This window comes from Sebastes umbrosus, chromosome 14, assembly GCF_015220745.1.
Source record: "Sebastes umbrosus isolate fSebUmb1 chromosome 14, fSebUmb1.pri, whole genome shotgun sequence".
NCBI classification, from domain to species: domain Eukaryota; kingdom Metazoa; phylum Chordata; class Actinopteri; order Perciformes; family Sebastidae; genus Sebastes; species Sebastes umbrosus.
In genome coordinates, this window is record NC_051282.1 from 5,192,035 (window position 1) to 5,219,665 (window position 27,631).

The 27,631-nt window shown below is 42.9% G+C and overlaps 1 protein-coding gene across 4 annotated transcripts in view; it reads left to right on the top strand.

Moving 5' to 3' along the window:
* Positions 1-6,471: 6,471 nt before the first annotated feature.
* The window catches only part of trpm4a (transient receptor potential cation channel, subfamily M, member 4a), a 38,368-nt gene continuing 17,208 nt past the window's right edge, over positions 6,472-27,631 (top strand). Inside the window, exons 1-15 of one of the 4 annotated variants that reach the window (XM_037792761.1) lie at positions 6,575-6,657; positions 13,884-13,945; positions 14,455-14,562; positions 16,172-16,349; positions 17,732-17,912; positions 18,060-18,229; positions 19,600-19,777; positions 21,482-21,546; positions 21,710-21,949; positions 22,856-22,958; positions 23,769-23,887; positions 25,002-25,304; positions 25,764-25,865; positions 26,576-26,704; positions 26,919-27,048. In XM_037792761.1, coding sequence (XP_037648689.1) covers positions 17,780-17,912; positions 18,060-18,229; positions 19,600-19,777; positions 21,482-21,546; positions 21,710-21,949; positions 22,856-22,958; positions 23,769-23,887; positions 25,002-25,304; positions 25,764-25,865; positions 26,576-26,704; positions 26,919-27,048 — 1,672 coding nt within the window. In that variant the 5' untranslated portion in view covers positions 6,575-6,657; positions 13,884-13,945; positions 14,455-14,562; positions 16,172-16,349; positions 17,732-17,779. Of the gene's footprint in view, positions 6,658-13,883; positions 13,946-14,454; positions 14,563-16,171; positions 16,350-17,731; positions 17,913-18,059; positions 18,230-19,599; positions 19,778-21,481; positions 21,547-21,709; positions 21,950-22,855; positions 22,959-23,768; positions 23,888-25,001; positions 25,305-25,763; positions 25,866-26,575; positions 26,705-26,918; positions 27,049-27,631 lie in introns of all 4 variants that reach the window. The other 3 variants (XM_037792760.1, XM_037792759.1, XM_037792758.1) reach the window with 3 other exon arrangements.

Below are 27,631 nucleotides of genomic sequence, written 5' to 3' on the forward strand. Positions count from 1 at the left end.
TGTTGCTTTTTCTTGCATTATTTCTATATATTCATTTCCTCATTGAGTTGTATTCCCACCCTAAGATCTAAGAGGACATTCTGTGATATGCATGTACTATCAACACAAACATTTTATGGTCTAATAAGTGAGCCAGAAGTTGCACCTGTAAGAAGTATCCCTCTCCCTCTCAAGGTAACAAGGTTTTTATTTGGGATGTGACACTGAAGTAAACGGATTACTTTATTATGAAAGGAAATCGGCAATGAAAAAAATACTCTCCCCTTCAAGTCAATATTTGTTTGGTACCAGAATCTGTGTGACAAACTCATCCACTCAGGATTAAAAAAATTGTCACACTAATATTTTCAGCATGTACAGTGGAAATAGCATATGAAAGGAAAGGCTAATGTCCAATAAGAGAAAAATATAAACACATTTCAAATAGAAGTAGAGATATACACTGATCAGCCATAACAATAGGTGTTTGGAAGTCAGTCTGTGTGATGTTCTTGATGGTCCTTTACAACCAGCCACAGCTCAACGTTCAGACCAAACCAGTGGAAACACTGGTAGAGGGTGGAGGCCAGATCCAACAGGTCCTCAACATAGTGTATTACTGACTTCGCTGAAGCCCCGCTGCTCAACATCAAGTTCAGGTAAGCTCGCAAAAAAGCAGTATGTAATTGGAACTGTAGTTATCACTGGAGTATGGGGAGAAAAAAAAAAACAACTTCTGTGCTCTAGACAAGATAAATCAATCCTGTCCACATAGAGCTTCAGACAAAAACACAGAGGGATGCGCAGACCTGCTGTGGATGTGCTTTTATTTTATCTATTAGATTATTATTTAACCTTTTATTTAACCAGGCAAGTCAATTAAGAACAAATTCTTATTTACAATGGCGACCTGGTGTTCTGTTCAGATACGGAGGAGCTCTGCAGAACCTGACCCTCAAGCTGCCCGTCACCATCAACAAGTTCTTTCAGCCAACTGAGATGGCCTCACACGACTTCTTCCAGCGCTGGAAACGTGTGTGTGTGTGTGTGTGTGTGTGTGTGTGTGTGTGTGTGTGTGTGTGTGCGTGTGTGCGTGCGTGCGTGCGTGCGTGCGTGCGTGTATTTAGGTTTGAAGCTGAACTCTCCTTGTGTGAACTCTCCTCAGGCCTCAACAAGAAGCACAAAAGATATTCAAGGCTAACCACAGCATGGACACTGAAGTACTTAAAGCTAAGGTACGTCCACCTTTAACAGCTCTCATCATCACTAATCTCCTCGTCCACTACATCTGGCTTCTGGGCTCTCATGTTGTGGTACTTTAGTTTAATTGTTTTTTTGAAAAAGTGTATGAAAATCCATATTTATAACCTTTAAGTCCGAACAACTTCTGCCTCTCGTAATACTCCCATTTTTGTCAGTAATGTCCTCTATTATTATTATTATTATTATTATTATTATTATTATGATCCTATTCTGGTCTCGTTCATTCTTTGTGACACGTGTGCGGTGATGTGTTTTTGTGCGTAGCTACTGGGACTGGGAACGGCCTTGTTGGACGACGTCGATCCGAACCCAGAGAACTACGTGTGTGCTGGAGTGATCCAGACCAAGGGCCAGCAGGTTGGCTGTCTGCTGAGACTTGAGCCAAACGCTCAGGCACAGGTACAGGTATAACTGGTTCCTAAATAATAGAATGATAAATACAAGGGCTGTGATATGGCAAGATTCTGGCGATACGATACGTATCATGATACGGTGGGTAACAGTTCAATATATTGCAATATCTTGTGATACTGTAAGCAAGGCAATAAATTGCCTTTTAATTTTAGGAAAACTGTCATAGTATAAAGAACATTTGAGAAAAATGCATGGATTTTGCCCCAAAACTGCGTGTGTCTATCATAAAGTGGGCATGTCTGTATAGAACCCATTTACATTCACATATCTGGAGGTCAGAGGTCAAGGGACCCCTTTGAAAATCACCATGACAGGTTATCCTGTCCAAAATGTTGCGTGAGTTTGGAAGGTTATTTAACCTCCTAAATTGGTATAAATTCTTTAGGTTTAGGTTTAAAACTGAGCCCGCTGCAACCTCCGAGAGATCGAATAGCGGGGCCCGACGGATTTTTTAAGAGGTTCACTAAAAACCGAGACGGTATTGCACTACAAAATATGGCAATACTCAAGTGTATCGATGTTTTCCTTACACTCCTCTATGGCTCTATATTAGTCAGCAAGTGGAAAAGTTTGAACTTTGAACTTTGTGTTGGAAGCAGAAAAAATGGGCAAGCGTAAGGATGTGAGCGACTTTGACAAGGAGCCAAATAGTGCTGACTAGACGACTGGGTCAGAGCATCTCCAGAACTGTAGCTCTGCAGTAGTCAGGACTAGCTGAGGGTGCATTTGCATTTGTTAGGTCATGCAGAAGAGGGAGCGCAGAACTCGACGATCTAAAAACAACTCCATACAACAGTTAAGAATCGATGGGTCCGTCACGAATGATCCCAAAATAATCGCAGACTATTGTGCTGAGTTTTACAGTTAACTCTACACCTCCAACGAGTGTCATCAATCTGCCTCTCACTTTTTTTGACTGTATTCCTAATTTCAATCAATCCAATGAGGCAGGTAGTGATTTGGTGACAGACCCATTTCATTGAATGAAATCACTGATGCTATAAACCTTTTAAAACTTGCCTTCTTAATCAGATGGCTTCATGGCCAAATTTTATAAACATTTTTTTCTGATGATGGAAGAGATCTGCCTTGTCACTGATGGAATACATCCTACTGATACAATTCTAAATAAAGCCTTCGACGGCTTTGTTAAATCCAGATCACTCAAAATGAGTGAAAACGTGGAAATGAATGCACCCGTCAGTGAAAGTGAAACGGAGAATGAGCTACAAAAAAAGTTAAAGTTAAACTCTTGGTTAAAGCGTTGGAGGCAAAAAAAAATTCACATCAAAAGGAAAGGAATTCCAGGATGAGGAAACTCTACAAACTAACAAAGGAAGTTCAGCAACCAATGCTTTCAAACAAAACAATGTGTCTGAGGTGCAGATCAAGTATGAAATGTTTGTAAAACTAAGTGAAACGAGTTGCATGAATCATTGAAACCATTAATACCTGAGGATGAAATGTCAAAACCAAATGAATGGTTTAAAACCCGAATGCAATAAGGTAATAAAATAATAAAACAAATGGAAGAGTGGTTGCTTGATGCCACGGAGCAATGCAAACATGATGTGATGGTGATGATGATGATGTTGATGAGAATGCTGTGTTAACACAACTATGGTCAATGATGATGTTGGTCCAGGTGACAGCGTTTCCAACGTTGGTTACCAAAACATGCTAATCAGCCGTAGGTCTTCAAGGTCATCAACCTCCTCTGCACGCCTCAAAGCAGAGGCTGAGGAGGGCTGCTCTCCTTGCATTGGCAGCTGCCCGAAAAGAAAGACGTGAGCTGGAGGCTCAGGAAGAGCAAATAAGGGGGAAAAAAGGAGCTGCTTGAATTGCAAATTACTGCTCACACAGCTAAAGTTACTGTGCTAAAGTACAGAGGTTCTGATGTTCAGAGCTCCTTCAGATGGAATGAATAGATTCAAGCCATCAGTTTAATCATCCACCAAAAGGTGGCAGCAAAGCTGCAATGCCAATTAAGGCCTGGACCAAGGATTCAAAGCATCAGTTCAAACATCCGCCAACAGGTGGCAGCAAAGCTACTATGCTAACCAAGGCAAGGCCCAGGGAAACTATTTTATAACATGGGGTGCATCACAAGTCTCTTAATTGCATCCACATTTCCCTCACTTCCTCAGTTCCTCCCATCAAGGATGCATGGAGAGATGCAAGGAAACCATGTAAGGAGAGAGGAAATGAGGAAATATGTCTTTAGAGACATGAGACGTACTTTCCTCTGAAATGTCACATAAAGCAACGTCCATTTCTGATGACGGTGACAGCTGATCACAGCTGGATCAGCTGTCAGTCGGCTTTAACAGCTGTTTATGTCTGAACTGATCTCATACTAATAAAGACACTATATTTATACTGTAAACTGTGTCCTGTTTAGAGACACAGGAACCATTTCTACTGGCACAATATCTTTATATTATTTATTTATTATTAGCGCCCGTAGTTGTTCATATTCTGATTGTGAATTAATTATTTAACTATAATGGCACTCGGAGAGCGCAGACCTCCGCCAAGCTGCCCGAGTACGATTGCCCCCCCACTCCGTTCAGCTTACGCCATCATCCACGTGTATTTTTGTTTATGTTGAGATCAGCTGTACGTAGCGGAGCATCGTAAAACACTTAATTTAAACTGGACAGAAACAAAATAAAACTCACCTAAACCGTCGTCGTTACTTTTTCCAACAATCACCAAGTGTGCTTTGGTCCAACTCAACTGTAATTTCACAGAGATTAATGTGAAAAAAGGCTGAATCTACAGGTGTCCCCCTCCGTCCACCCCTCGCTCTCTCTCTCTGTCCCTTGCTCTGCAGGCAGAAGGAAAGAGGCTGGGTGATGCGTCATGAACGCGTCATCAGTTACACTACCCATGTCTTAAAGCCTGTGGTGTTAATGCACAGGCTGAACTGAGTTATTAAAAAAAAATCACGAAGCCGGATCAGCCACCAAAATCTAATGGATTGTTCATTGTGCCACACCCCACCCCTCTAAAACATTTCATTCAAATCCATTGCAGACTTTTGGAGTAATCCTCCAAACCAACAAACCAACGCCGGTGAAAACATAACCTCCTTCCTAGGCCTTCGGCCTTGGCGGAGGTAATAACCCAGAATATGATGATATTATGGTGTCTTGACATTATTTATTAGGCTAAATGTTTCAGGGAAAATGTAAATGATGTAACTCATATCAAACCTGATGCTCAGGAATTATCAGACTCACATGTGACTGAATGGAAATGATGATAAATTATGTAAAAGGGGTTTGTTGCTGACAGACATACTCTCCTACTCTCTCTGACTTTAACTACATCCTTAATAAAAGTTAATGGGGGAAATAACAGATCATGAAAAAACTCTTTCTAATAAATGAAGAAAGTGGTTTGAGGTCTGTCTGTAGTCAGTCAGATGTTAAACAGCTCTTTCAGTAACAGGCTGCTTCAGCCGCGGTGTGTGAAGCACAGATACTGCAGGTCCTTCTGCTGGAACACTTTACCATCAACATGGTCCGTTTGTTGTTCACACATTCAGTTAACACAGATTATAACTAGACGGTGAATCAGAAGATGACTAAAATATAAAACGTTTAATCTGTTATCTGTCTTCACTCCGGTATAAAACTCCGGTGATGTTGAAATGTGTGATGTGTCTGATCAGGGAGCGTGTTGGTCGGTAACAGACTTCCGTGAAGGCTGCTCTCGTGCAAAGCCTATGGAAAGGAGGCTGGGTCACGGGTGGACATGGGTCTTGGGGTATGGGGTATAACACATGTGCAGTGTAACTGAAACTGCGGTCGTGCGTTGCGATTGGCTCAATTTCGGCAAGTGCAGACAAGATTTTAGTGTTACAGCTATAATGTAGTTTATCTTTTTTGCTTTGCCATACACACATTATTTGAACAAACAAATTTTAGCTGTATTGTTTATTCACTTGAATATGTCTCCACAGAGCAAACCATGTCAGGGAAAACATTCTGTCAAAAGCTTTCAACTGATGGGACTGGAAACAGAGGCAGCTCATTACTTGTTTAGTTGTGTGGTTGATCTTTTGGCCCATGTAGATCCCCCTCCAGGCCCGTCACATGACCTACAACCTCCCCCTGAGCTATTACAAGCAGAAATTACAGGAAGCAGGTTTCCTGAATTATACAGCCACTGTTTCCTGTACTGACTCCTTAATCTCCCATTGTTGCCTCAAGGCCACACACGCACATGCACGCATGTATGCACACAGAAGCGATTCAGGGGTTGAAGTAGTAAACATCATTATTCTCTGCAGAGCTACAGTGTTTCTTCCCACAGAGCAAAATAATGCTGAATTAGACCACAATGTTTTTTGTAATATAGCCTACGTACAATTAAAGCAACGGTATATTGTGACAGTAGTACCTGAAACAGGTAACCTGAAAAAAATCATGTGCCTCTGTGTCCTCCGGTGCTCCTAACGGCATCTGCAAGATTTCACAGCTGATAAAGTATTTTCACATTGTGATATTGATACTTTTACTTGAGTATAGGATCTTTAGCTCTTCCACCAATGCTATCAAAATGTGTGAAGACAATCTGTGGATTCACCATTGTTGGCGAGAAGTAACTGGGGAGTCTGGATCTCTGGTTAGTGGGCTGAGCCCAGTGGTGGAGGCTGGTTCTCTGGTTAGTGGGTTGGGCCCAGTGGTGGAGGCTGGTTCTCTGGTTAGTGGGCTGAGCCCAGTGGAGGCTGGTTCTCTGGTTAGTGGGCTGAGCCCAGTGGTGGAGGCTGGTTCTCTGGTTAGTGGGCTGGGCCCAGTGGAGGCTGGTTCTCTGGTTAGTGGGCTGAGCCCAGTGGTGGAGGCTGTACTGTGGGCAGAGCTGCAGGATGCACATCTGATTCACATCTGTCTGATCAGACAACAGGGCAGCAGCGCAGGATGAAGGAGCTGGAGAAAGAGAGGGACGGAGGAGGTGGAAGAACTAGAAGTAAGAAAGAGACGGATCAGGTAAGTGAGTACAATGATGACGAGTCAGACAACAGATCTGTGATGGTGATGGTGTATGTGTGAGTACAGTGGTTGGTTTCTGAAAGTTTTCTCTGCTGGGTGCAGACAGAGTAAAATGAGAGAAGATGGAACTTGTATTTGGTCGTAAAAGAGGGAACTGATGCTGCTGCTGCTGTGCCAGATGAGACTTGTAGGCTGAGTGTGAAATACCTCAGGCTGCAGTGTTGGTATGATGTCTCAGGGGTTCAGACTAACTGAAGCCACCAAACTTTCTGATTTATCTGATAAATCATCCCTTGTGTGTTTTACATTTCGCAATAGATGCATTTAGCCTAAGTATAAAAGTATAGAAATAAAGGCACAATCAGTATAGCTCTTCCACCAAAACACAATATTGAAACTTGTCGTCACGCTCAAATGAATTGCCAAGTTAAAAGAGGCAAATAGATGTTAAATGCTCTGTTGATAAAGGTTAGTCTACGGCTGTTTAGTGGGCATATCACTAGTTTGCTGACACAGAAGCAAAGGCAAGCCTGTATTTTACTTTGACACAAGTTTGGGGACAACATAAATGTTCAAGTCTCATCATGACAGTATACCCTGCAGCAGTTCTTATTATGGAAACAGAGACAGGAAGAGCAGCCCAGGCAGGAATGCAGATATCCTTAGAGAGATGTGTGGTTGATCTTGAGTTTAGGCAACAAATTGCATTCATGAGCTATGGTGGGAGTTTGTTGTTCGTGTCCACAGGTAAACAGATTGAGCTACATGTAATGTGGACAATTTAAATATTATGGATGAATTAAAACACAAAACATAAGAACATTCAAAGAGGTAGGCAAGACATAAAATAATAGAAACATAGCCTAGATAATGATAAACTAAAAGTTTCAGTAGGCAGTATATTTGACATCATTCGGCAAAAATAATAACCTTTCAGCATATTGTAATTCAAGTGTTCTGAGAGAAAACTAGACTTCTGCACCTCCTCATGGCTCTGTTTACAGGCTTTAGAAAATCTAACCCTTGGCGGGAGACTTTGGCCAATCAAAGGTCATTTCATGGCTTTTACACATAGTGTCCCCAGTGTGTCTGGAGACCCCCAAAGTATGAGAAAAGACCATCCACTCTCTTTTTCTCCTGCTCCGTCTATCAGAAAACATGTGTACAACGAGCTAGTTTGATTTGATGGTGCATATGGCGTCCTGTGGGGTTTGTGTGCCACGGAATCACCTCCAGCTAGGTGACCATCAACGCCCACGGAGTATTGAATCTACCTCACTGTTCGTATTGTTTTGGTAACATGGTATGAGCAAAGTACACTACTTGTTCTGTTTGTTGGCTGCAAGAACTATTGGAAGAGTCTTCATGTACTCCCATCATCTGAGGATGTGAAGACCCAGTGGATTAACCTTATTTTTGACTGAAATGTCCCCACAACAACTGGAAAGCTATTTCCCAACGAGGGTCATACACTGCAGGATTCACTTCAAAACTGAAGCTCAGGATGGATTGATACCGACCGTCTGTGACCCAACTTCAAAATTTTTATGTTGATTTACTGTTTATTTTGCAGGTTAACCTGCACAGAAACGTGACTTTGGTGTTTATTCAGACACGAGTCCGACATGTAAAATTATCTTCACATTTATGCAAGGTGCATGTATGAAAGTGGAAAATTGAGACACCAAGAAACCAAGTAGTGCATCCGCTGTCTTGGTTTTCTCAGAATGAGATATTTCCAGTGCAGGCAGAGTGGGCTTGGATTTGTTTAGTAAAAATGGTTCACTTGGACCAACCAAACTCAAACCCACAAAATCTGCCCGAAATCTTGGTGTCATGATTGACGACCAGCTAAGCTTTAAGGTTCAAGTGGTCTCTATTGCTCGGTCGTGTCGATTTGCCCTGTACAACATCTGGAAGATCAGACCCTATACCTGTCAGAGCATGCAACACAACACCTGGTACAGGCTCTTGTAATATCATGCACTAGTGCAACTCCCTACTGGCAGGCCTCCCTGCATGCACATTCAAACCTCTGCAGATGATACAGAATGCAACAGCGCGACTGCTCTTCAACCAACCCAAAATGGCACACGTCACTCCGCAGTTCATACCCCTCCACTGGCTCCCAGTCGCCACTCGCATTAAATTCAAAACCCAGTTGCTCGCTTACAAAACAGCAACAAAAATGGCTCCCTTCTACCTGAACTCCCTCACCAGGTCTACACTCCCTCCCCCCTACCTGAACTCCCTCATCCAGGTCTACACTCCCTCCCTCCTACCTGAACTCCCTCACCAGGTCTACACTCCCTCCCTCCTACCTGAACTCCCTCATCCAGGTCTACACTCCCTCCCTCCTACCTGAACTCCCTCATCCAGGTCTACACTCCCTCCCTCCTACCTGAACTCCCTCATCCAGGTCTACACTCCCTCACACCCACTACACTCGGCCAATGAAAGCTGCCTGGTACTCCCATCACAACAGGGCCCTAAGTCTCTAGCTGGACTGTTCTCCTCTGTAGACCCCCGGTGGTGGAATGAGTTACCAAACGCCATTCGATCCGCAGAGTCCCTTTCCACCTTTTAGAAAAGCTATAGACCCAGCTCTTTCATGAACACCTCCGCACCTAATGACACTGATGCTATTGATGACGATGATATTGATGATGATGATATTGAGGATGCTGTTGATTAGGATATTCATGATCATGGTGACATTGATGACGTTGTTGATGTTGTTAAAAATGATGATGACAAAAACAAAAAAATCTGCTTCTATCCACCCTGTGCATTGCCTGTCGGTACCCGTGTCTGATCCTTCTTCAAGTTTCAAGTTTATTTGTCATATGCCTTTAAAAGTACAGTGAAATGCAATGAAATGCATTTTACCCTGGCTCTTTCTCAGCCCTTAAAAATGATAAATAGTACACTAGATAAAAACTACAATAAATAAGACAATACCTGAGAATAAAAATGATAAAACAACCTAAAAACATCCATAAAAAACAATCCACAGCTCATTTAGCGCTACTGTTCAGTAGTCTGACCGCCTGAGGGTAAAAACTGTCTCTGAGGCGAGAGGTCCGATCTCTAATGCTCAGTAGGCGCTTCCCTGAAGGGAGATAAGAGCTGTTTTCACTGTCCTCATCAGGAGTTTATGGTCATATGATGTAATGTTGCCAAACCATACCAGTATGCATCCAGTTAAGATGCTTTCTATTGTGGACTGGTAGAAGTTGATGAGGGTTTTGGTGGACATACCATGTTTCTTTAAACACCTCAGAAAATGAAGTCTCTGTTGTGCCATTTTTGACACAACTGATGTGCAGGGACCAGGAGAGGAAGTCAGAAATATGGATGCCTAGGAACTTGACAATTTCGACAGGGGTGTTATTTATATCAACAGGTGATTGAACAGTTTTAATTCTCCTGAAGTCAATTATAAGCTCCTTCGTTTTTTTCCGCATTAAGGGACAGATTGTTGTTGTGACACCACGTGGTCAGGTTTCTCACTTCGTCCCTGTATGCCATCTCATTGTTGTTAGTAATGAGCCCTATCACTGTTGTATCATCTGCACATTTCACAATGCTGTTTGTACGATGTTTAGCCACACAGTCATATGTGTACAGACTATACAGTAAGGGACTGAGACAGCAACCTTGTGGAGCACCGGTATTCAGAACTGTGGTAGATGAGCATCTGTTTCCAACTCTTACTGTCTGGAGTCGGCCTGTCAGAAAATCTTGTAACTACCTGCAGATGGAATTGTAGATTGAAGCTGTTGTTGGCACTTCCTCATATTATTCCCTCCTATCTAGATCCCTGCTTGTGTTGTAAGAATTCTCAGATGTACGTCGCTTTGGACGAAAAGCGTCTGCTAAATGAAATTGTAAAATTTTAGAAACCTATTGCAGAAGTCGTATAAATACCACATCCTTCTCTGATGGTCGCATCTGCAGACCACAAATGCAGTGCATATCCATATAATGGCTTGCAAGTGAATGGTGCATGTTGTTGTGGAAAACCAAGCACACTGGACAGGATGAGGATAAACAAACACACATAAAACATGACACCATCAAATAAATCCTACAATCCAACATCAGCTAACAGCAGAGAAGGATATGCAGTGTGTGAATGTGGAATGTGGAGAGAAATAAGGAGAGTAAAGCACTACCTCTTGCATGCATACGGCCTCATAGCTTTGGGCGAGACAGGTTGAACCGGTCCTCACTGCTTGGAGATTATCTTTCAATTTAATCTGCTTCATTTTGTAGCAACAACACCTTACAGATTTTGAATGAGTTGGAAACCACATTTACCAACTAGTTTCAGAGAGCGTGACCGGAAGTTTGAAATGTTGGAATGCCTCAATCGTGCTTGAACTTGACCTCCCTTCTTTACTCATTCCTGACATTTCTTTCATTCTCTGCTTGGCTTTCATCTTCTGTCTGCTGCTTCAGCACTTCACCTCTGTTCTTTTTGTTTCAAACAGCTGTTCCCTCGTGTGCTTCCCTACTCCTGTCCGTTTGCTCTCTGTTTGCTGCTGCCTTAATCCTTTCCGTGTGATCTCGTGATCGTGGAGTACATTCCTCCCTCGGGCAGATACACACGAAACCAGCTCTGTGCCCACACACAAGCTGCTGATTCCAAGGAAGAAACCGATCCAGGAACTGGACTGAGATTATTTGTTTTGTCCCCGCCATAATCCAACTGTACACTTACATGTCTATCTTCAGCAGTTGCAGTATTAAAATATAGTTTGCATCATTCAAAATCAATTAGTCTTTTAGTAAAATATAACGTTTTCTAGTTTCTGTGCTGATAAGTGATGTAGGGATAGTACCTCAAAGACAGAATTTTGCACTAAAAGATTGTTACTATTACTATTTGTCTCAGTTAGCCTTGTAATGTCTTCAGATGAACTTTGGAATATATTTTCATGGCGTCAGATTTATGTCATATGTCGCGAGCAAATTAGCAAATTATATTATTTTGCACGTACAGATATTAACTACCACATGCACAATATATAAGTCATCACGCACAAAATCAACAACCGAGAGTTGTGCATGCAGCTGCGAGCGAGAAACAAAACAGAGAGAGAGAGAGAGGCAAAGAATGGTGTAGCGGTGCACAGAATGATATCACACGCAGGCTCAATCTGGTACCACGCATTTAATTAAGATGTTCTGCAAAATGTAAAAATAACACTTTAGGTTGACTATCCCTACACAGCGTATTCTGCTTCCATCTTGTACACAGAGATTCTCATAATCTCACTTATTCACGTGAGACTTCCCTGTGACGCTCAGCGACACTGACACCCACTGGCACAACTCCCTAGCAATGACACTGGCAACTAGAATTGCACTCGGAGAGCGCAGACCTCCGCCAACAAATGACTTTAAAAACAGATCACAACTCACAGCTGGCTGTACGGTGAGGTGGTCGGCTTATCATTAACACGGTGTGTTTCCGTGTAACGTATCGGCGGATGCCTCTCTCATTCAGCAGCCTTGTTATGTCTGTATAACGTTACACTACGTTGTCTCTCATCCCGTCATCTACCGCTTTTTTCTGTCTCACTGTGGACGGCCAACAGCTTCCGCACACACATCTACACGCATATCTATCTGCTCTCAGAAGGAGGCTGGGTCATGCGTCATCAACGCGTCATCAGTTACACTGCGCATGTGTTATAGCCTGTGGTTTAAATGCTCAGGCTGATAGGAATCCTTAGAAATATTCCTGAATCAGGATCATGATCGGATCGCCACCAAAATCGAATTGATTGTTCATTGTGATACACCCCACACCTCCAAAGAATTTCATTCAAATCCATCGCAGACTTTTGGAGTAATCCTGCTAACAGACAAACAAACAAACCAACAAACCAACAAACAAATCAATGCCGGTGACAACATAACCATCTTCGTAGGCCTTCGGCCTTGGCGGAGGTAATAAATAACACTGTACCCTAAATTCTAACCACATTGTACACTTTCTTCTCATAAACACATATGAAACATGACAAACTCTCTTAACTTGCATTACATACAAGAAATGGTTCTGTTTTATAACTTACACATGACTTATTGTGCCACGATGGCACCTGTGTGTAAAGAACTAGAGCAGCCACCACACAAGAGAGAGTCTGCTTAGCGAGCGCTGGAGGGCAGACATGCTCTCACAGGTAACTCTGCTCTCCAAGTTGAGTTCTGCTTGCCTGAATCAACCTGACTTTTGAAAGTTTTGGGGCGGAAATCAAGGGAGACACTGCCCCTCTTTATGATTGATCAACGCAAACACACCCACATGTACAGCCTATATGCTCCATGAAAGGGAGCGATATGGCGCAAGTAAGTAATACAATGTCAGTGAATGTGTTGTTGTTGTCTTCAGGGCCTCTAAGAGACTCCCAGTCGGTGGACTCCATGCAGTCCTGAAGAATTTGCTTCAGGAGTCCATCCCCTTACTGTAGTCCTGAATGGTTTAGCCCTTTTCAGTTGCTCTCTGGATGTCGGGACAATCTGTGGTGATATGATGGTTTTATATACTGACATGGAATTGTCACAACTGATGATTTCAGAATTACCCTTTCATATGGTATGCAATGATTTGAGTGTCTAAAGGGATGGATCGGTATGCATCTTTTATGGTGGAATAACCAGGTTACTACAGTTAGTGCATGTACATGCATTGTCCAAGTTCCTGCCTATAACCTGATGTTCCTCGTAACCTGGGGCCTGTTCCATAAGGCAAGCTAAGAAAAGCGGGGCTTAAAGTCCTAAACCTGACTTCAATGAACCCAACAAATCAGTCTGGGCTAAAGCGGTTCTCTAGGCGCCCCGATAGCTCACCTGGTAGAGCGGGCGCCCATGTACTAAGGCTGAGTCCTTACCGCAGCGGCCCGGGTTGGAATCCGACCCATGATGGGCCTTTGCTGCATGTCACCCCCTCTCTCTCGCTCTCTCTTGCTTTCCATAAAGGTTCCATAAAGCTCAATTCAAGTTCACGCAATCAGACTAATTCGAATCAGGTTTAAGTAGTCAAGATAATTGACTTAAGCTGTGGAATACTGTGGTTTGGCTTATAGAAATCTATCAGATATCTTTTTGCATTTGGGTGGAGCAGTTTGTTCTGAAAAATCTGTCACTGCACCCTCTTAAATCAGATTTTGTTTGTGCTCTTTTGGTTCTAACAAACTGTTTTCTTGCTCACAGAGCTGGGTTCCCAAGATCATCAAGAAGCGAGTGTGCACCACTTTTATTGAAGACTCTTTCAGGTAACCTCTCCTTCATCTGTTTTGACTAAAATGCAAAAAATATTGGATTCATTACATGAAAGTCACGAGGAACCAATGTTTTTTTTAAATGATCAATACTCCTAGTGAACTTAAGCTCTACATTTGATACAGTGGATTATAGTATCTTCATTTTCTGTCTAAGAGACATTGTAGGAATTGCAAACTGCTCTCTTCAACTGTTTTACTAACTGACAGACTGTTAACTCCTAACATTCTGACATTGTAACCCTAGTTCTATAAGCACAGGCGGAGCCCTCTACTGGATTTGATGGGTAATACTCCTGCAATCACAAGCATGCATTCGCCCACTGAACTTTGCATAAACGTAGCAGTATACTGTATATGAGGCAGTGTCCACCGTTGTCTACCACCCCACACCCTCTTCAGGGAGCAGCACAGAAGCGAAAGGGCCCCCATTGCTAGAGGGCTCGGCCTGTGCTTATAGAGCTAGGGTTATAATATCATAACCTTTGTTCTAACTCATACAGGCTCCGCTCTCTACTGGACTCTATGGGTACAGTGGGTGGAGTCGGATGAATGCACGCCCTGCCACGACACAATATTGACCCAACCACACTGATCCTGACCAGCTAGAGGTTAGTCACCACAGCCCAGCTACTTCTTTATAACTAGGTCACCACAGCGGAGAAGTAGGGGGCCCAGCCAACCCGGGTAGTGTGCAACTGATCTGGGTAAAGCCATGGTCTAAGACAAGCAGTAGACACCCTGCACACCACATTCCCTGTGCCATCAAGGAGCACGGGGACATGTAGGTGTATCATGCCCAGAGGGGAGGGAGGTGCAACCACTGACGCACACCCCACCCGTTTCACCAGTTCTTTGTCGTTCCACCGAGCACAGACTCTGAAAAGAAGCCCGACATGTCCAAGAAATAGAACCATATGAACAGACGGCATCAACCATGACGCCTCCATACATATGTCCTCGACACACCCCACCGAACAAGGCCATCGACACTACAACGCTGCGTGTAGAGTGTGTATGGACCACAGTGGGAGGGTCTCTTCCCGCCTCAGCTTTCTTCTGAGGGTGAGCGAGAGGCAGGTGATGACTGAGCTGTAATTTCTCCTCATCCAGACGTTTAATGTGCGGAGTGACGGATGACATTGATCGGTGATGGGGGGCTCCCAGGAGATCATCTCGATTCTTCTGCGGAAGAGCCTTGAGTCCCAGCCACACATGACGAGACCCAACATCGGCTATGGACATTACATGTCTTGCAGCTGTTGCAACACCCTAAATCAGATTATTCCAAAATATCAGTCCGAGGTGATGAGGCGGGGGCGTCAGGCTGAGAAGATGCCAGCGAGCCGCCCAACATGCCCAAGTCGTTAGCAGCTAGGCCCAGGAAACAGACGTTGTGAAGATCCACCCCGGTGTTGAGGCCGGGTGACGACACGGGCACGGACAAGGTTCTAGAAGCGGCAACTCCATCCGTGGAGATGAGCAGTCAGTGGGCAGATCGCCGTTTGCTGAAGAGAAAGGAATGGTAGACAGCAGTGGACGCTGCCTTATATACCGTGGGATCCGCACGTATTCGGGTAGGCATGTCCTGATCCCAAGGTTACGCTTATGCAAAGTTCAGTGAGCGAATGTGTGCTCGTGATTGAAGGAGAGTATTAGAAAAAAGAAATCTAACAGCACCATAAATTACATTTATGTAACCACAATAACACATGGGAAAACCCTTGAAATTTGAATGTAGGTTATTTTAATTTAATTTATATGGGTGCTGCTACTGCAAGTTAAAACTCGTGCCAATGATTTGAGTCCGTGGATGATTACAGCATTTTAACTTGCACTGTACTATGATAAATATGAAAAAAATAATGGCAAAATATCAGCATTTGTGTTTTCTCTTGTCTTTATTTGCATATTTAGTATTGAGGTAATCCAAAAGTAATTTTTTAACAGGTAATTAGTAATTGTATCGGATTACGTTTTTAAAGTAACCCTCCCAACCCTGCTTAAAACGGATTGTGGATTTGCTGTCAGGGCCTCCAAACTCTGGAACAGCCTTCCTGTTGACTTAGAGAGGAGAGATTAGTGTTGTGTACCAACTATAAACCAGTAAAAGTAACTTACTTACAAATGCCTTTTGAAATGGCTCCGGGCATTTGTGCCACGATCAACCACAGAATAACAAGGTTGTATGGGTTTGTTGGTTTGTGTGGTGTGTTTCAGTAATGGAGCGTTGTGTCAGTGTGGTGGCGTGCGGGAGGGCCATGACTCTGTGGCAACAGGGGACTTCTTTGGAGCAGCTATTGTCACTCAGTGGGACAGCAAGCAGCACTCTTCAGAGTGTACAACCGACGCCTACGGAGAACTGGAGTTTGCCGGCGCTGGACACAGACACAGTCATGTGAGTGGCCGTGCTGAACACACTTGGAGTGTGTTGACTTGGAGTGTAACTTGTGCTGTCTGTAGCAAAAGCTTGTAAACTCAGTGTAAGCAAATAGCGACCAAGTGAGACTCAAAGAGACAGAGGGCTGCTGACAGTATATCTATATAGATGTTACACTGGAACTGCAACAGAGCTGCTACAGTGTGTTTCTAATATTACAGTGTATCTGTGAAACGTAGTAACTTTTACATATTAGACTTTAGTAGACTTTTTATGTATTATTTAGCCCTAAACAGTATTCACGTTGTAATGTCTATTAATTGCTCTTAGTGGTCGGGAGCTGTCTGCTGCCACATGCCCCGCAACATGCTAACGTTAAAGTGGCAGTAGGCAGTATATTTTTTTGGCATCATTGGACAAAAATTCCATAATAACCTTTCAGCATATTGTAATTCAAGTGTTCTGAGAGAAAACTAGACCTCTGCACCTCCTCATGGCTCTGTTTTCAGGCTTTAGAAAATCTAGTCCGTGATGGGAGACTTTGACCAATCACAGGTCATTTCATTGAGAGAGCGTTCCTATTGGCTGTGCTCCGGCCATGTGACCATAACTTGGCGGTCCTTCAACAGATTTCACAATGTGATGGCGGCGTCACAAACGTTCTCATTTTACAGCTAAACCGTGCACTAGAAGATGTTTCTGAAAACATTTGAGGAGAGATATAGGAATTAACGTAACATAATATTGATTCATATTTGATCAGCGCGGCCTAGTTTGACTGATTGATCGGAGTTCGCGAGTGATTGACAGCCGGCTCTCATAGACGGCAGCTGGACAGCAGACATCAGATCAGCTCTTACTGCTTGTTTTCCTCCGGTCTGTGAAATCTTGCAGATGCCGTTAGGAGCACTGGAGGACAACGGAAAACACAGAGGCACATGATTTTTTTCAGGTTACCTGTTTCATGTACTACTATCAGGATATAGCGACCGTTTTATAAAAATAACTTTTTTTGAATCATACAGTATTTGCTCCAATCTCGCCTACTTTAGCTTTAACAGGCAAACTTACAAGCTTACAGCAACTTATTGTCGTCTGGGTGGAAACAGTATAAGGTTTATACGTACCGGCTGTGCAGCGCCAGAGCCAGGTTGAGATAAGGAAAAGCAAAAAACAAAAAGTGTGAAAATTTGCCATAAATTGGGAGAAATATGAGAGAATTGTGACATCGGGACGAAAACTTGGAAAAATTGGGAGGGTTGGCAAGTATGATCCATCCTGAGCTTCAGTTTGAAGTGAATCCTGCCGTGTACTGACCCTTACGTTTTCTTGAGGCTGTGAGGATATTTCAGTCAAAATCACCTAAAAAATAAACCCAATCCTCTCTTTGTCTTGTCTAGTTTCTGCGGCTGTCATGTGACACATCGCCTCAGATCGTCTACACCCTGATGACGGCTCACTGGGGCCTGCCCTCGCCCAACTTGGTGGTGTCGGTGGTGGGGGGCGAAGGCCACGAGGATGTCAAAACCTGGGTGAGAGATGTCCTGAGAAACGGGCTGGTTAGGGCTGCACAGAGCACAGGTATAGAACCCATAGTTACCATTACGATCAAAAGGAACCATTGAGAACGCAACCTGGATCAATTTTGTATGAAGACTTCAGACATTGTAAAAATATTGTCTGAATGAGTGTCCCACCTCACTACTGTTGTCACTGCTCTTCCCCCAGGAGCCTGGATCTTGACGGGGGGTCTGAGGGAAGGCGTGGCCCGCTGTGTGGGCGAGGCGGTGAGGGACCACGGGGCCGCCGCTCCGGCTCTCTCACAAAAGAAAGTGATCGCTATTGGGCTGGCAACCTGGGGCCTGGTGCACAACAGGCAGCAGCTTGTCAACAGCCAGGTAATCATCATCATGCAGTATGCATACCATGAGCTTGTCATGAGGTTCTCTCCAATATACAAGTATTGTCTTTGTGCCTCAAATTGTCACATAGGCCTATTCATTTCACACGAGAAATGTATTATTTGTCTCCTGACTATTTTAATATGCTCTAAATAGATTAAAATGCATTATCGTTGCATAGTCTCAAGTGTGGGAAGCAAGGAGGTATGTTGGGCATACCAGCATATCCCATAATCACAGTAGAGATCCACATACCTCCTCAAAATGTGTTTACTGCAGATAAGGCCCTAGAATGCTAGAATAGAACAGGAGCAATAAACAAATCACTTGAGTTTTGATATCAATCTGAATTTTGAGACAAAAGCCAGACGTCTCAATTTCACAATTTTAAGAAAATGGGTTAGAAATGAGAAATAAGTAATTTGTTTATAAGATAGACTACAAAATGATTCATAATTTAGTAACTACTAAAGGACTTTAAAGCTAATGTTGGCAACTTGGAGCAAACATGATAAAGCTTTTTTTTTTTTATAAAATGGTCACTATATTACAACGGAGTGTTAGGGCCAAATCTGAGATTTCTAGAATAAAGTCATAATATTATGAGAATAAAGTCAGAAGTTTATGAGAAAAAAAGTCACAATATTATGAGAATAAAGTCATAAGTTTGCGAGAAAAAAGTCGTAGTATTATGAGAATAAAGTCAGAAATTTACGAAAAAGAAAGTCGTAATATTATGAGAATAAAGTCATAATATTATAAAGTAGTAATTTTCCGTGTTATTTTAGAGGAGAAATAGAGCAGCGTGCCACCTGTGTGAAAATGAGGAACGTGGAGTATCTTGTGAAGTTATACTTTAGTTTAGGTTTCACAAATAACCAAATACTTCATCTTTTGGCACATCAGCACCACATTCTCATCAGTATCAGGACCTTGATAAGATTGTGCAAGAAACTGCGTTTTTTCCAAAGAAAGATCCACACGGACCTGATGGGGAAACTGGCTCTTTTGTGGAGGAGGAAATTACTTTTTTTCACGTAAGATTATGACTTTTTTTTTCGGAATATTCTCTGGAAACAAACCCTGCAACACCCCGTCTGCTTCCAACAGAGTACTTCAAGAAAAAAGTGTAACCTCGAAACATTCCAATTGTAAATTACAAGCAGATGTACTGTATGGGAGGTGTAGAGTTGTTGTAGACTAAAAGAATGCAGGGCGATGATGATGCTATGGTTGGCTGGTTGTTAAACACCGGTGTGAGACTGTTGGCCAGATGCTCCTATCTGAGATCAGATCAGCAGAGTAGATTCCGTCTCTCTCAGGAAATGAACTCACTACACATTCACGTTTGTGTTGTCTGTTTGAAGGGGAGTTTCCCTGCTCGTTACTACGTCCAGAACACATCACGCGACTCCTGCTGCCTGGACAACAACTGCCAGGCTTTCCTCCTGGTGGATGATGGGAGTGTCGGCCGCCGGGGGGGAGAGACGGCCTTTCGTGCTAGTCTGGAGGACTACATTTCCCATCAGCGCACTGGCATTTGGGGTGAGGCAGAGAAATATAGTATGTCAACAACAGTCCCTTTCAAACATGGAATCAGTAATGTTGATGGTTCATCCAACTGTTGAAGTTCTGTCTTTTGGCTTTTGCATGTAGATCTAAAAAAATGGTTCCATATTCACACATGATAGAACCATTACAGATAGAGCCACAGCGTTTGCACTATTGTCATGTGACTCCGAGGTAGGGAGCTTTAAAGTCCATTTTTCTCTCTTCACCATAAAGTGCTAGCACTGCTGACCAATAGTGCTGAGTTGGACAGTAATGAGTGAAGAGGAGCTCTCTCCTAGTTGTGCCACAGATTGCACAGCCCAGTCGCCAGGAAAAAAAAAATCCTTGGAAAAGATATTGGCTGTAGCATTAGTGTCAGAGAAGCCAGTATTTCAAGAGTTTCCTTGATCTCTGATGACATATCATGGTCATTCTATGATTTATTACAGTAAATATATTACATATAGGCCCTTTTAATAGCGAAAAGAGACACACCGGGCGGACGGGAGGGGAGGGGAGGGGAGGGGAGGTGGATGGGTCCAACAAACACAGGTCTTTCATCCAGGAGACCGCTGTTCGTGTCCCGTGCGTCACATTACAATCAGCTGTTCGCTTCTGTCCCGTGTTCACAACGTACAGTGTCATTTTCACTGTACAAATGTGGTAGTTTTAAGCCCAACCATGTAGTTTTTTCCTAAACCTAACTATAGTGGTTTTGTTACGGTTGTTACATTGTTATTTGAACACAAACCATGATCTTTTCAGTAGAGTACTCCTTACATTAATCAGTAACAGCAATGCCCAAGACACTACAATAGGAAAATCATGTTTTGGCTTTCAGATAATTTATATTCTACACATGATTTTGTAGGTGAAACATTTTGCTGGATTTTGCTTGCTGGACTCACAAACATGACATCTTGAGTTGCCAGAAAATGGGCAGAGTGAGGTGCCTGAAAGGGACTAATGAGAAAAATATGTGACATGCATGCATATATTGTAATATGCCCTTTGAACTTAAAGAGATATCTAAAAATGTGTCAAATGTTTCAACTGTCTATCAAAACCATGCTGAAACTCGTATGCATATGTTATATTATGTTATTGTTCGAGAATGTAGGACCACGGTAGGCATATGGGCAGACTGTGTTAAGTACTTACCTGTCCTCTACTGGCGAAGGTTGTAAAAAAGTTGAAGAGCGTGTGACACCGTATGTCAAACCATGTTTTAAATGCCCTTACAAGTAAATGATTGTTAGATAGATAGCTCATAGGCCTTTTCAACGTTATAAATGGGCCCCTTCGGTTTTCCTGTTGCAATGTTTGTTAATGCAGTAACAGACAGTAATTAAACTTGGACCAAAGCTGGTCCCAGCAACAACATGGCAATAAAAAGGTCTACACTGGATGTGTGAGCAGGGTGCGCCCGTTTCCAGCACATCCACCCTGGATAAATAAAGGCCGAAAGAAAAGGAAGTGGAATGCTGTGAGGTTGAGGACGAGCTTGATGGAAGCGGAGAGGTTACAAAAAAAAATACCACTATCAATTCAACTCATGATAAGACAATTTAGTACACTTTTAGAGAGGTTGTCGGATATTATGAGAGAGCATTTCTGATTTTCTTTCTTTGCTTAATGCAGTGTTTCTGTAGAGAAGATGTAATTTACTTCTAACTTCTTATCTTGGGTCAATAACAGGCAGTGGCAGTATTGAAATCCCAGTGCTGTGCATGCTCATCTCAGGAGACGCCAGTATGCTGGAGGTAAGGAAACCGTCAAATACATTCAAATTGTGATTTTCTTTTAATTAAGGACCCAAGTGTGATTGTAAAAGAGTTATGCCCATCTCACTGAGACTTTGATTAAATATGAGATAAATGAAAATGTCCTGTCATTTATTTTGCTTACATATCTTCCCTGACTCAGAGATTAGATGCCTCTCTGAGGAAAGCCACGCCCTGGCTGGTTCTTGCTGGCTCTGGTCCTGCTGCAGACCTTATCAGTGAGGTGCTGGCCAGTCTCTCCTCCGTTTCCCTCAGTCCCACCTCTCCTACAGCAGATGGGCAGGCTGCTGAGGCTCTCAACACAGAGCTCCGCGACAAGGTCCGGGACAAGGTTCGGAGACATTTCCCTGCTGAAGCTGAGCTGGAGAAACTGGTGGACAGTGTGAGTATAGGTAGGCACGGGAAATTGGATTAGGATAAGGCATGGCCTTTGTTACTAAACTACAAGAACACATCAACATTTTTGAAAAAAATTCTCACCTAACAGGAAGTCAGCCATTATGGATTTTATGAGTTAATTTCAAGCCCCCAGGAAGAGCGGAGGTCGCTGATCCCAACTTTCATAGTGGCCAAACGGCGGTACTGCAACTTCCGTGTCAGTCACGTGATGCCATAGGGCCCAAAAATATTTTTTCCCATTGACATAGGGACATAGACATTGGGTACATTGGGAAAGAGACGTCTGTAACTCAGCGGATAATTTTTTTTTGAGATAAATCAACTACCCAATGCGAACACTCTAATAGCGCTTATTTAAATCATTAGTTCCTAAAAGTTGTAAAACGCACTAATAGCCGAATCCAGAGTTATTTCGCTTCCTCCGTTTATGTGAATGAGACCCAGACCGAGGCTGGAGCACAAGCCGCGACGACGGCGTGACGTTGGGACCCCGTGACCGAGTCGTGTGACCGAGCGGACGCTACTGCGCATGATCCATGTGCCCCAAGATCCGGGTACTTTTCCAGACGAAAGTTGAGCCATTTAGGCTTCATGCGCCACTGAGCAGCTTTCATAGAAATGAACGGGGGCCCCACCTCCAACGCTGTATCCAGATCTCTTAATACATCCATGGTTAATTTTCATTTTACGAGCCCATGTTTGAGGACTTTGGGATGCACAAAAACTCACGAAACTTTGTACACTATTGGGCTTGGCACGTTGGCTCTATAGTCCAATTTAATCTGCCCAGAGTTTCTGTGGTTATGTAAATGTTTGTGATGTACGAGATGAAAGTTTTTCTAAACATTGATTTTGTTCATTTTCTTCCACAACCTCTGTGTGTCTATAGGCTCTGAATATTTATCAGAACAGAGAGTTCATCACTGTTTTCGATGGAGAACAGGAGGGTTCTGATGATTTTGATACGGTTCTCCTCAAATCCCTTGTTAGAGGTAAGTCAGTGAATACGTTTATTTATATACTGTAGCACCTTTAAAGAGTCACAAAATGCTTCACTACGAAAAATAAGGCAGAGAGACATTGTATATGAATTACAGACTCAAGAAAAGTACAAACATATATAAATAAATAAAAACATAAAATATAAATAGATTTTAAAAATGACACGATGGCCATCTCTAATAGGTGTTCCAAAGTCCACAATTTTGCCACATTTTTAGGCTCCCATCTCTGACCTGATATAATTTGTTCTGGTTTTATATCCAATCGCCATTCTTTTTCTAATATTCGTCAGCTTTTAAATGTTATCTACTCTCCCGAGAGTATCCAGAGGTTCCAGAGGTGGTTATCTCCCTGCTGTATCTGGAGGTTGAGAGGGCGGTATTAGGGAGATGGGACAAAGAGGCCTATTTGTTAATGTTTTTTTTCCTCAGTGCTCAATGTAGTTTGTTCAATTAAATATTTTTGAAAGAAAAAAAAGAAAAGGTAAAATGTAAAGTGTGCTAGAAGATTTCATACTGTTAACCAGGTTTGTGAGATCTTGTTGAAGAAAAACTCTCCCGGACAGTGCGGTCTGTGTGTCTACATGCTTGTGAATGTGTCTTAGCTTCCAACATATCATGAGCTCAATTTTTGCTATGAGACTCCCCCAGTGTGTGACATCAGTTCTGACCCTGCCTCCTTAATCCACATATCCCCCTCACTAAGACAATGAAAGACCCCAATTTTATTTATCCAGTCTCCACTGTTGTGCAGCACATGTAAATGTTGCTTTCTCTGTGTGTGTGTGTGTGTGTGTTCAGCTAGTAAACATGTGTCCAGTGAAGCCAGAGAGTACACTGAGGAGCTGAAACTGGCCGTGGCCTGGAACCGAGTGGACATCGCCAAAACCGAGCTCTTCAATGGAGACATACAATGGAAGGTCAGAGTCAAACTGAATGACAAATAAATGGCAAATACATCCATATACACCTGGCCATGAACAAGGACTTGGGATATTACAAGGAAGACCAGAGGCCTGTACTACAAAGCGGGTTCAACATACCCAGGGTATCTTCTCGTTATCTGGCTTAACTAACCCTAACAAATGAGATCACGCTAAGCGGTCCTACGACGCTGGTTATCAACTCTGTAAATCAACCCAGGGTTTCTCAATCTGGCTGTGAGCGCGTTCACATGAACGGGGCGGTGTTTGCAGCATGTGACCAATCACAGACATGGACAAGTCTACTGTCCGACGGTGTGAAACAGACTTGAGAGTAAGAAAGAAAATAAATATAAAACATAATTCAAAGCGGTAAACACCCACGGCATAAATCCAGATGTCCTTCCTGCATTTGTCGGTTTAATCTGTGTTGTTTTTAGTCTGGATTATGACTGTAACTTCTTCATATGTGTGTAATATTACCATACGATCTGCACACCGAGCTCTGATTGGTCAGTAGGCGGTGCTTTTTTACGAGTTGATCTCTTATCTGGAACATAATTAGCTCCGGAGGAGGTCAGCTGTTCAGCATCAGTTACCATGGCGATCTACCCCGGTAAGAAGTGATCCACCTTCGTAGGACGGGAAACCCTGAAGGGGTTAACCCTGAAGTTACCTCCCTTACCCCAAATCCTGCTTCGTAGTACAGGCCTCAGGTGAATGTTAAAAGTCTAAAGCCTCACTAGTATTTCGATGTATAAGATACTTCCTTCCTGCCTGGTAAATCCACAAGTGCTCCTCACGATAAGTAAACCGACTTTGATTCGTGGAGTGCTCCTTTAATGGAAATTGAAAGTAGTCCACAGAAGTTAATAAAGTATCAAAAGCTAAATATAGCTAATATGCTTTCTGTCTGGTCAACTACTTGACCTCACATGGTTAGTATAGTGCACAGCTTAGTTGAGCTTATTGGCAGTGCCTTTATTTTTCTTTCACTCGATGCATTGCAAGAGTACAAAACCTGGGAGGCTATGCTACAGAAAGTGATTAGAAAATGTATTTTTTGCATGCTTCAATCACATGATGCTGATGAGGTGATTCATATTTTAAGTATGACGACCTTGAAGACTCCATGACAGATGCACTGATCAATGACAAGCCCCAGTTTGTGCGTCTCTTCTGCGAGAATGGTCTGAACATTCTGGACTACCTGACCTACGAGCGCTTGGAAAGCTTGTACCGCTCGCTGTCAGACAACTCGCTGGCCTACATTCTACTCCAGAGGCGTCTGAGCGAGAGGCAGGGCCTGGCTGGATCCCTGCCCAACCTGGATGGAGCTGCGGCGGTACCTCTGAGGTGTCCTCAGAGTGCACTAACCGGATCCGCTTCAGCAATGGAGCTCAACCTGTATGAGGTGAGGAAGATGAAGGGAGGAAGGGGGAAAAGTACAAAGAAGGAACCTATAAGATGGATTAATAGCAGGTTTAAGTATGTTGTTATCGGTGCACAATGGGTGAGTGGATGATGGTGTTGATGGTGATGGGTGTTGAGATCTGGTGACTGTGAAGGCCATAACATATTTAGTCAAATCATTTTCATCCTCACCAAACCATTCAGTGATTTGAGAAGTCACTGAATGTAGCAACAAAGTCAGGCTGAGCATCATGTGTGCCTGTTTTATTTTCACTTAATCTACCCCAATCTTTTAATTCTGATCATGTAAACAGACTTGCATACATGGGATTCAACTATTTAGAAACACAGCAAACTGCAATTGGTTTTGTTTGTTTTCCTTTAAATATCAAGTGTCATTACATGAAAACACTTTTGCTCTGTATGCAGTATAGTAGTGAAATGTGTGGTGATGCTGCAGGTATCCCGCCTGCTGTGGGACCTTTTGGGTGATGTCTGTCAGCCTTTCTACTACGGACCTCTGGGCCTGAACCACAGCACCAGCACCAGGAGAGCTCTTAAGGTCAGTAAGTGGGGGAACTCTGGGCGCCTTTTGTGGCTTGAAAATAAAGAAAATCTGAAGAAGTGAGCTTACCTGTCGCCTGTTTCTCATCTATTATAATTTAGTAATAATATTTACTGTAATAAATCATAAAAAGACCATGTCATCAGAGATTAAAGAAACCGACAACCATGCTAAAGCCAGTAGGTTCTCCTTTGAAACTTCGATTCCGGTCCGAAACATCTGTTTTTGTTTTGTGATCGCGTCCACTGCCCATTTCGACACCCCATTGCCACATATAAAAAAAAAAAATTGGCATACAAATATTGCTTTCTGCAGCCATGGAAGCTAGCAAATGAACTGGACCAACAGAGATAACGTTAACATTAGATTCTACCCGATCTAAAAAGCAGACGGACCACGACTCCAATGTCTTGAATTTGGACTGCAGTTGGCCTACTCAGCTTTAAACACATCTTCCCATAGATGAAGTCATGCTTCCGGGATTTTTTTAAATGACCAGAAAAGAGACACTGAAGCTGCTTCATAAAAAAATATTTTTCACTTCATACAAAGTCACTGATAACATCAGAAAAAGCTGCTGGCAGTGGCACAATTTAAAAATAGATATGTACTAATGGATGGTTGTCAGCAATAAGAGAGAAGATATTTATTCAGATGTGACTCCCTCACTGTCTTGTCCCTTGTGTCTTGTCTTGCCTTGCCTTCAGCAAATCAATAAGATGCTGCTGGGGGAGTGCATGTACCGGAACCAGCGCTGTCTCTCACCCTGGGCGGCCCTCTTCATCTGGGCCGTCCTGCAGAACCGCAGTGAAATGGCCGTTTACTTCTGGGAGATGGTGAGACTCACATGTGATATTCCACAACCTCACTAAAGGCATTTTATTTCCAGAGTTGTAGTCTTTAAGAATTGGCTGTGTTCAAATGACACTGTCAAGGTTACATGATGACATTTTAAGGTTGCTGTGAGAAACCAGCATTAGCAGCACACTACAGTAAACTTTACTGACGTCACAAAGTTGCCATCAAATTTGGTTTCATTTTCCTTGTCAGGCAGGGGAGTCGGTGCTGAGTGCTCTGGGTGGCTGTAAGATACTGAGGGAGCTCTCTAAGCTGGAGAGTGAGACTGAGAACAAGCTAGCCATGAAGGAACTGGCACAGAAGTTTGAGGACCTGGCACACGGTGAGTCAGACCACAAGCTGCTCTAACATGTGTGGACTCAAGTCGATGGAGCGTGAATGCCTTGATTTGTATTTGTATTTATGGTGACATAGAGTGATGGCACTCAACTTTGGGCTACCAAAAATAACCAGTATTTATATTAAATAACAGAATTTAAAGGTGCTCTATATGATATCTGATGCCAGTATCATAGTGCTTGTAGCGGATGCTAATTTGCAACACCTGTCCCAAGAAGGGCTTTTTGTGAAAATAAGAGATTAGAACAGGAATGGGTACAGGAAAAATAAAATAATAATAATAATTCAAAATAAAGTGTAAGCTATTACATTTTCTGTGGGAGATGCAATTCCCTACACTGAATTCACAGCTATATGCTCCTTTTAATTAGTCAATGTGTATCAGCTATTGGCTAAAGTAAAGAAAATCTCGACCAAATCATACCTGTACAGAAAACCAATGGGTGGCCCCTGTAACTGTCCATTCATTTAATTATGAGCGAGTTAAGAAATACATCTAATATTTATTTTTATCTAAAAGTTGAAGCCCAGGGCATCCCGGCGAGACCTTCGTTGTAGCTCTGTCT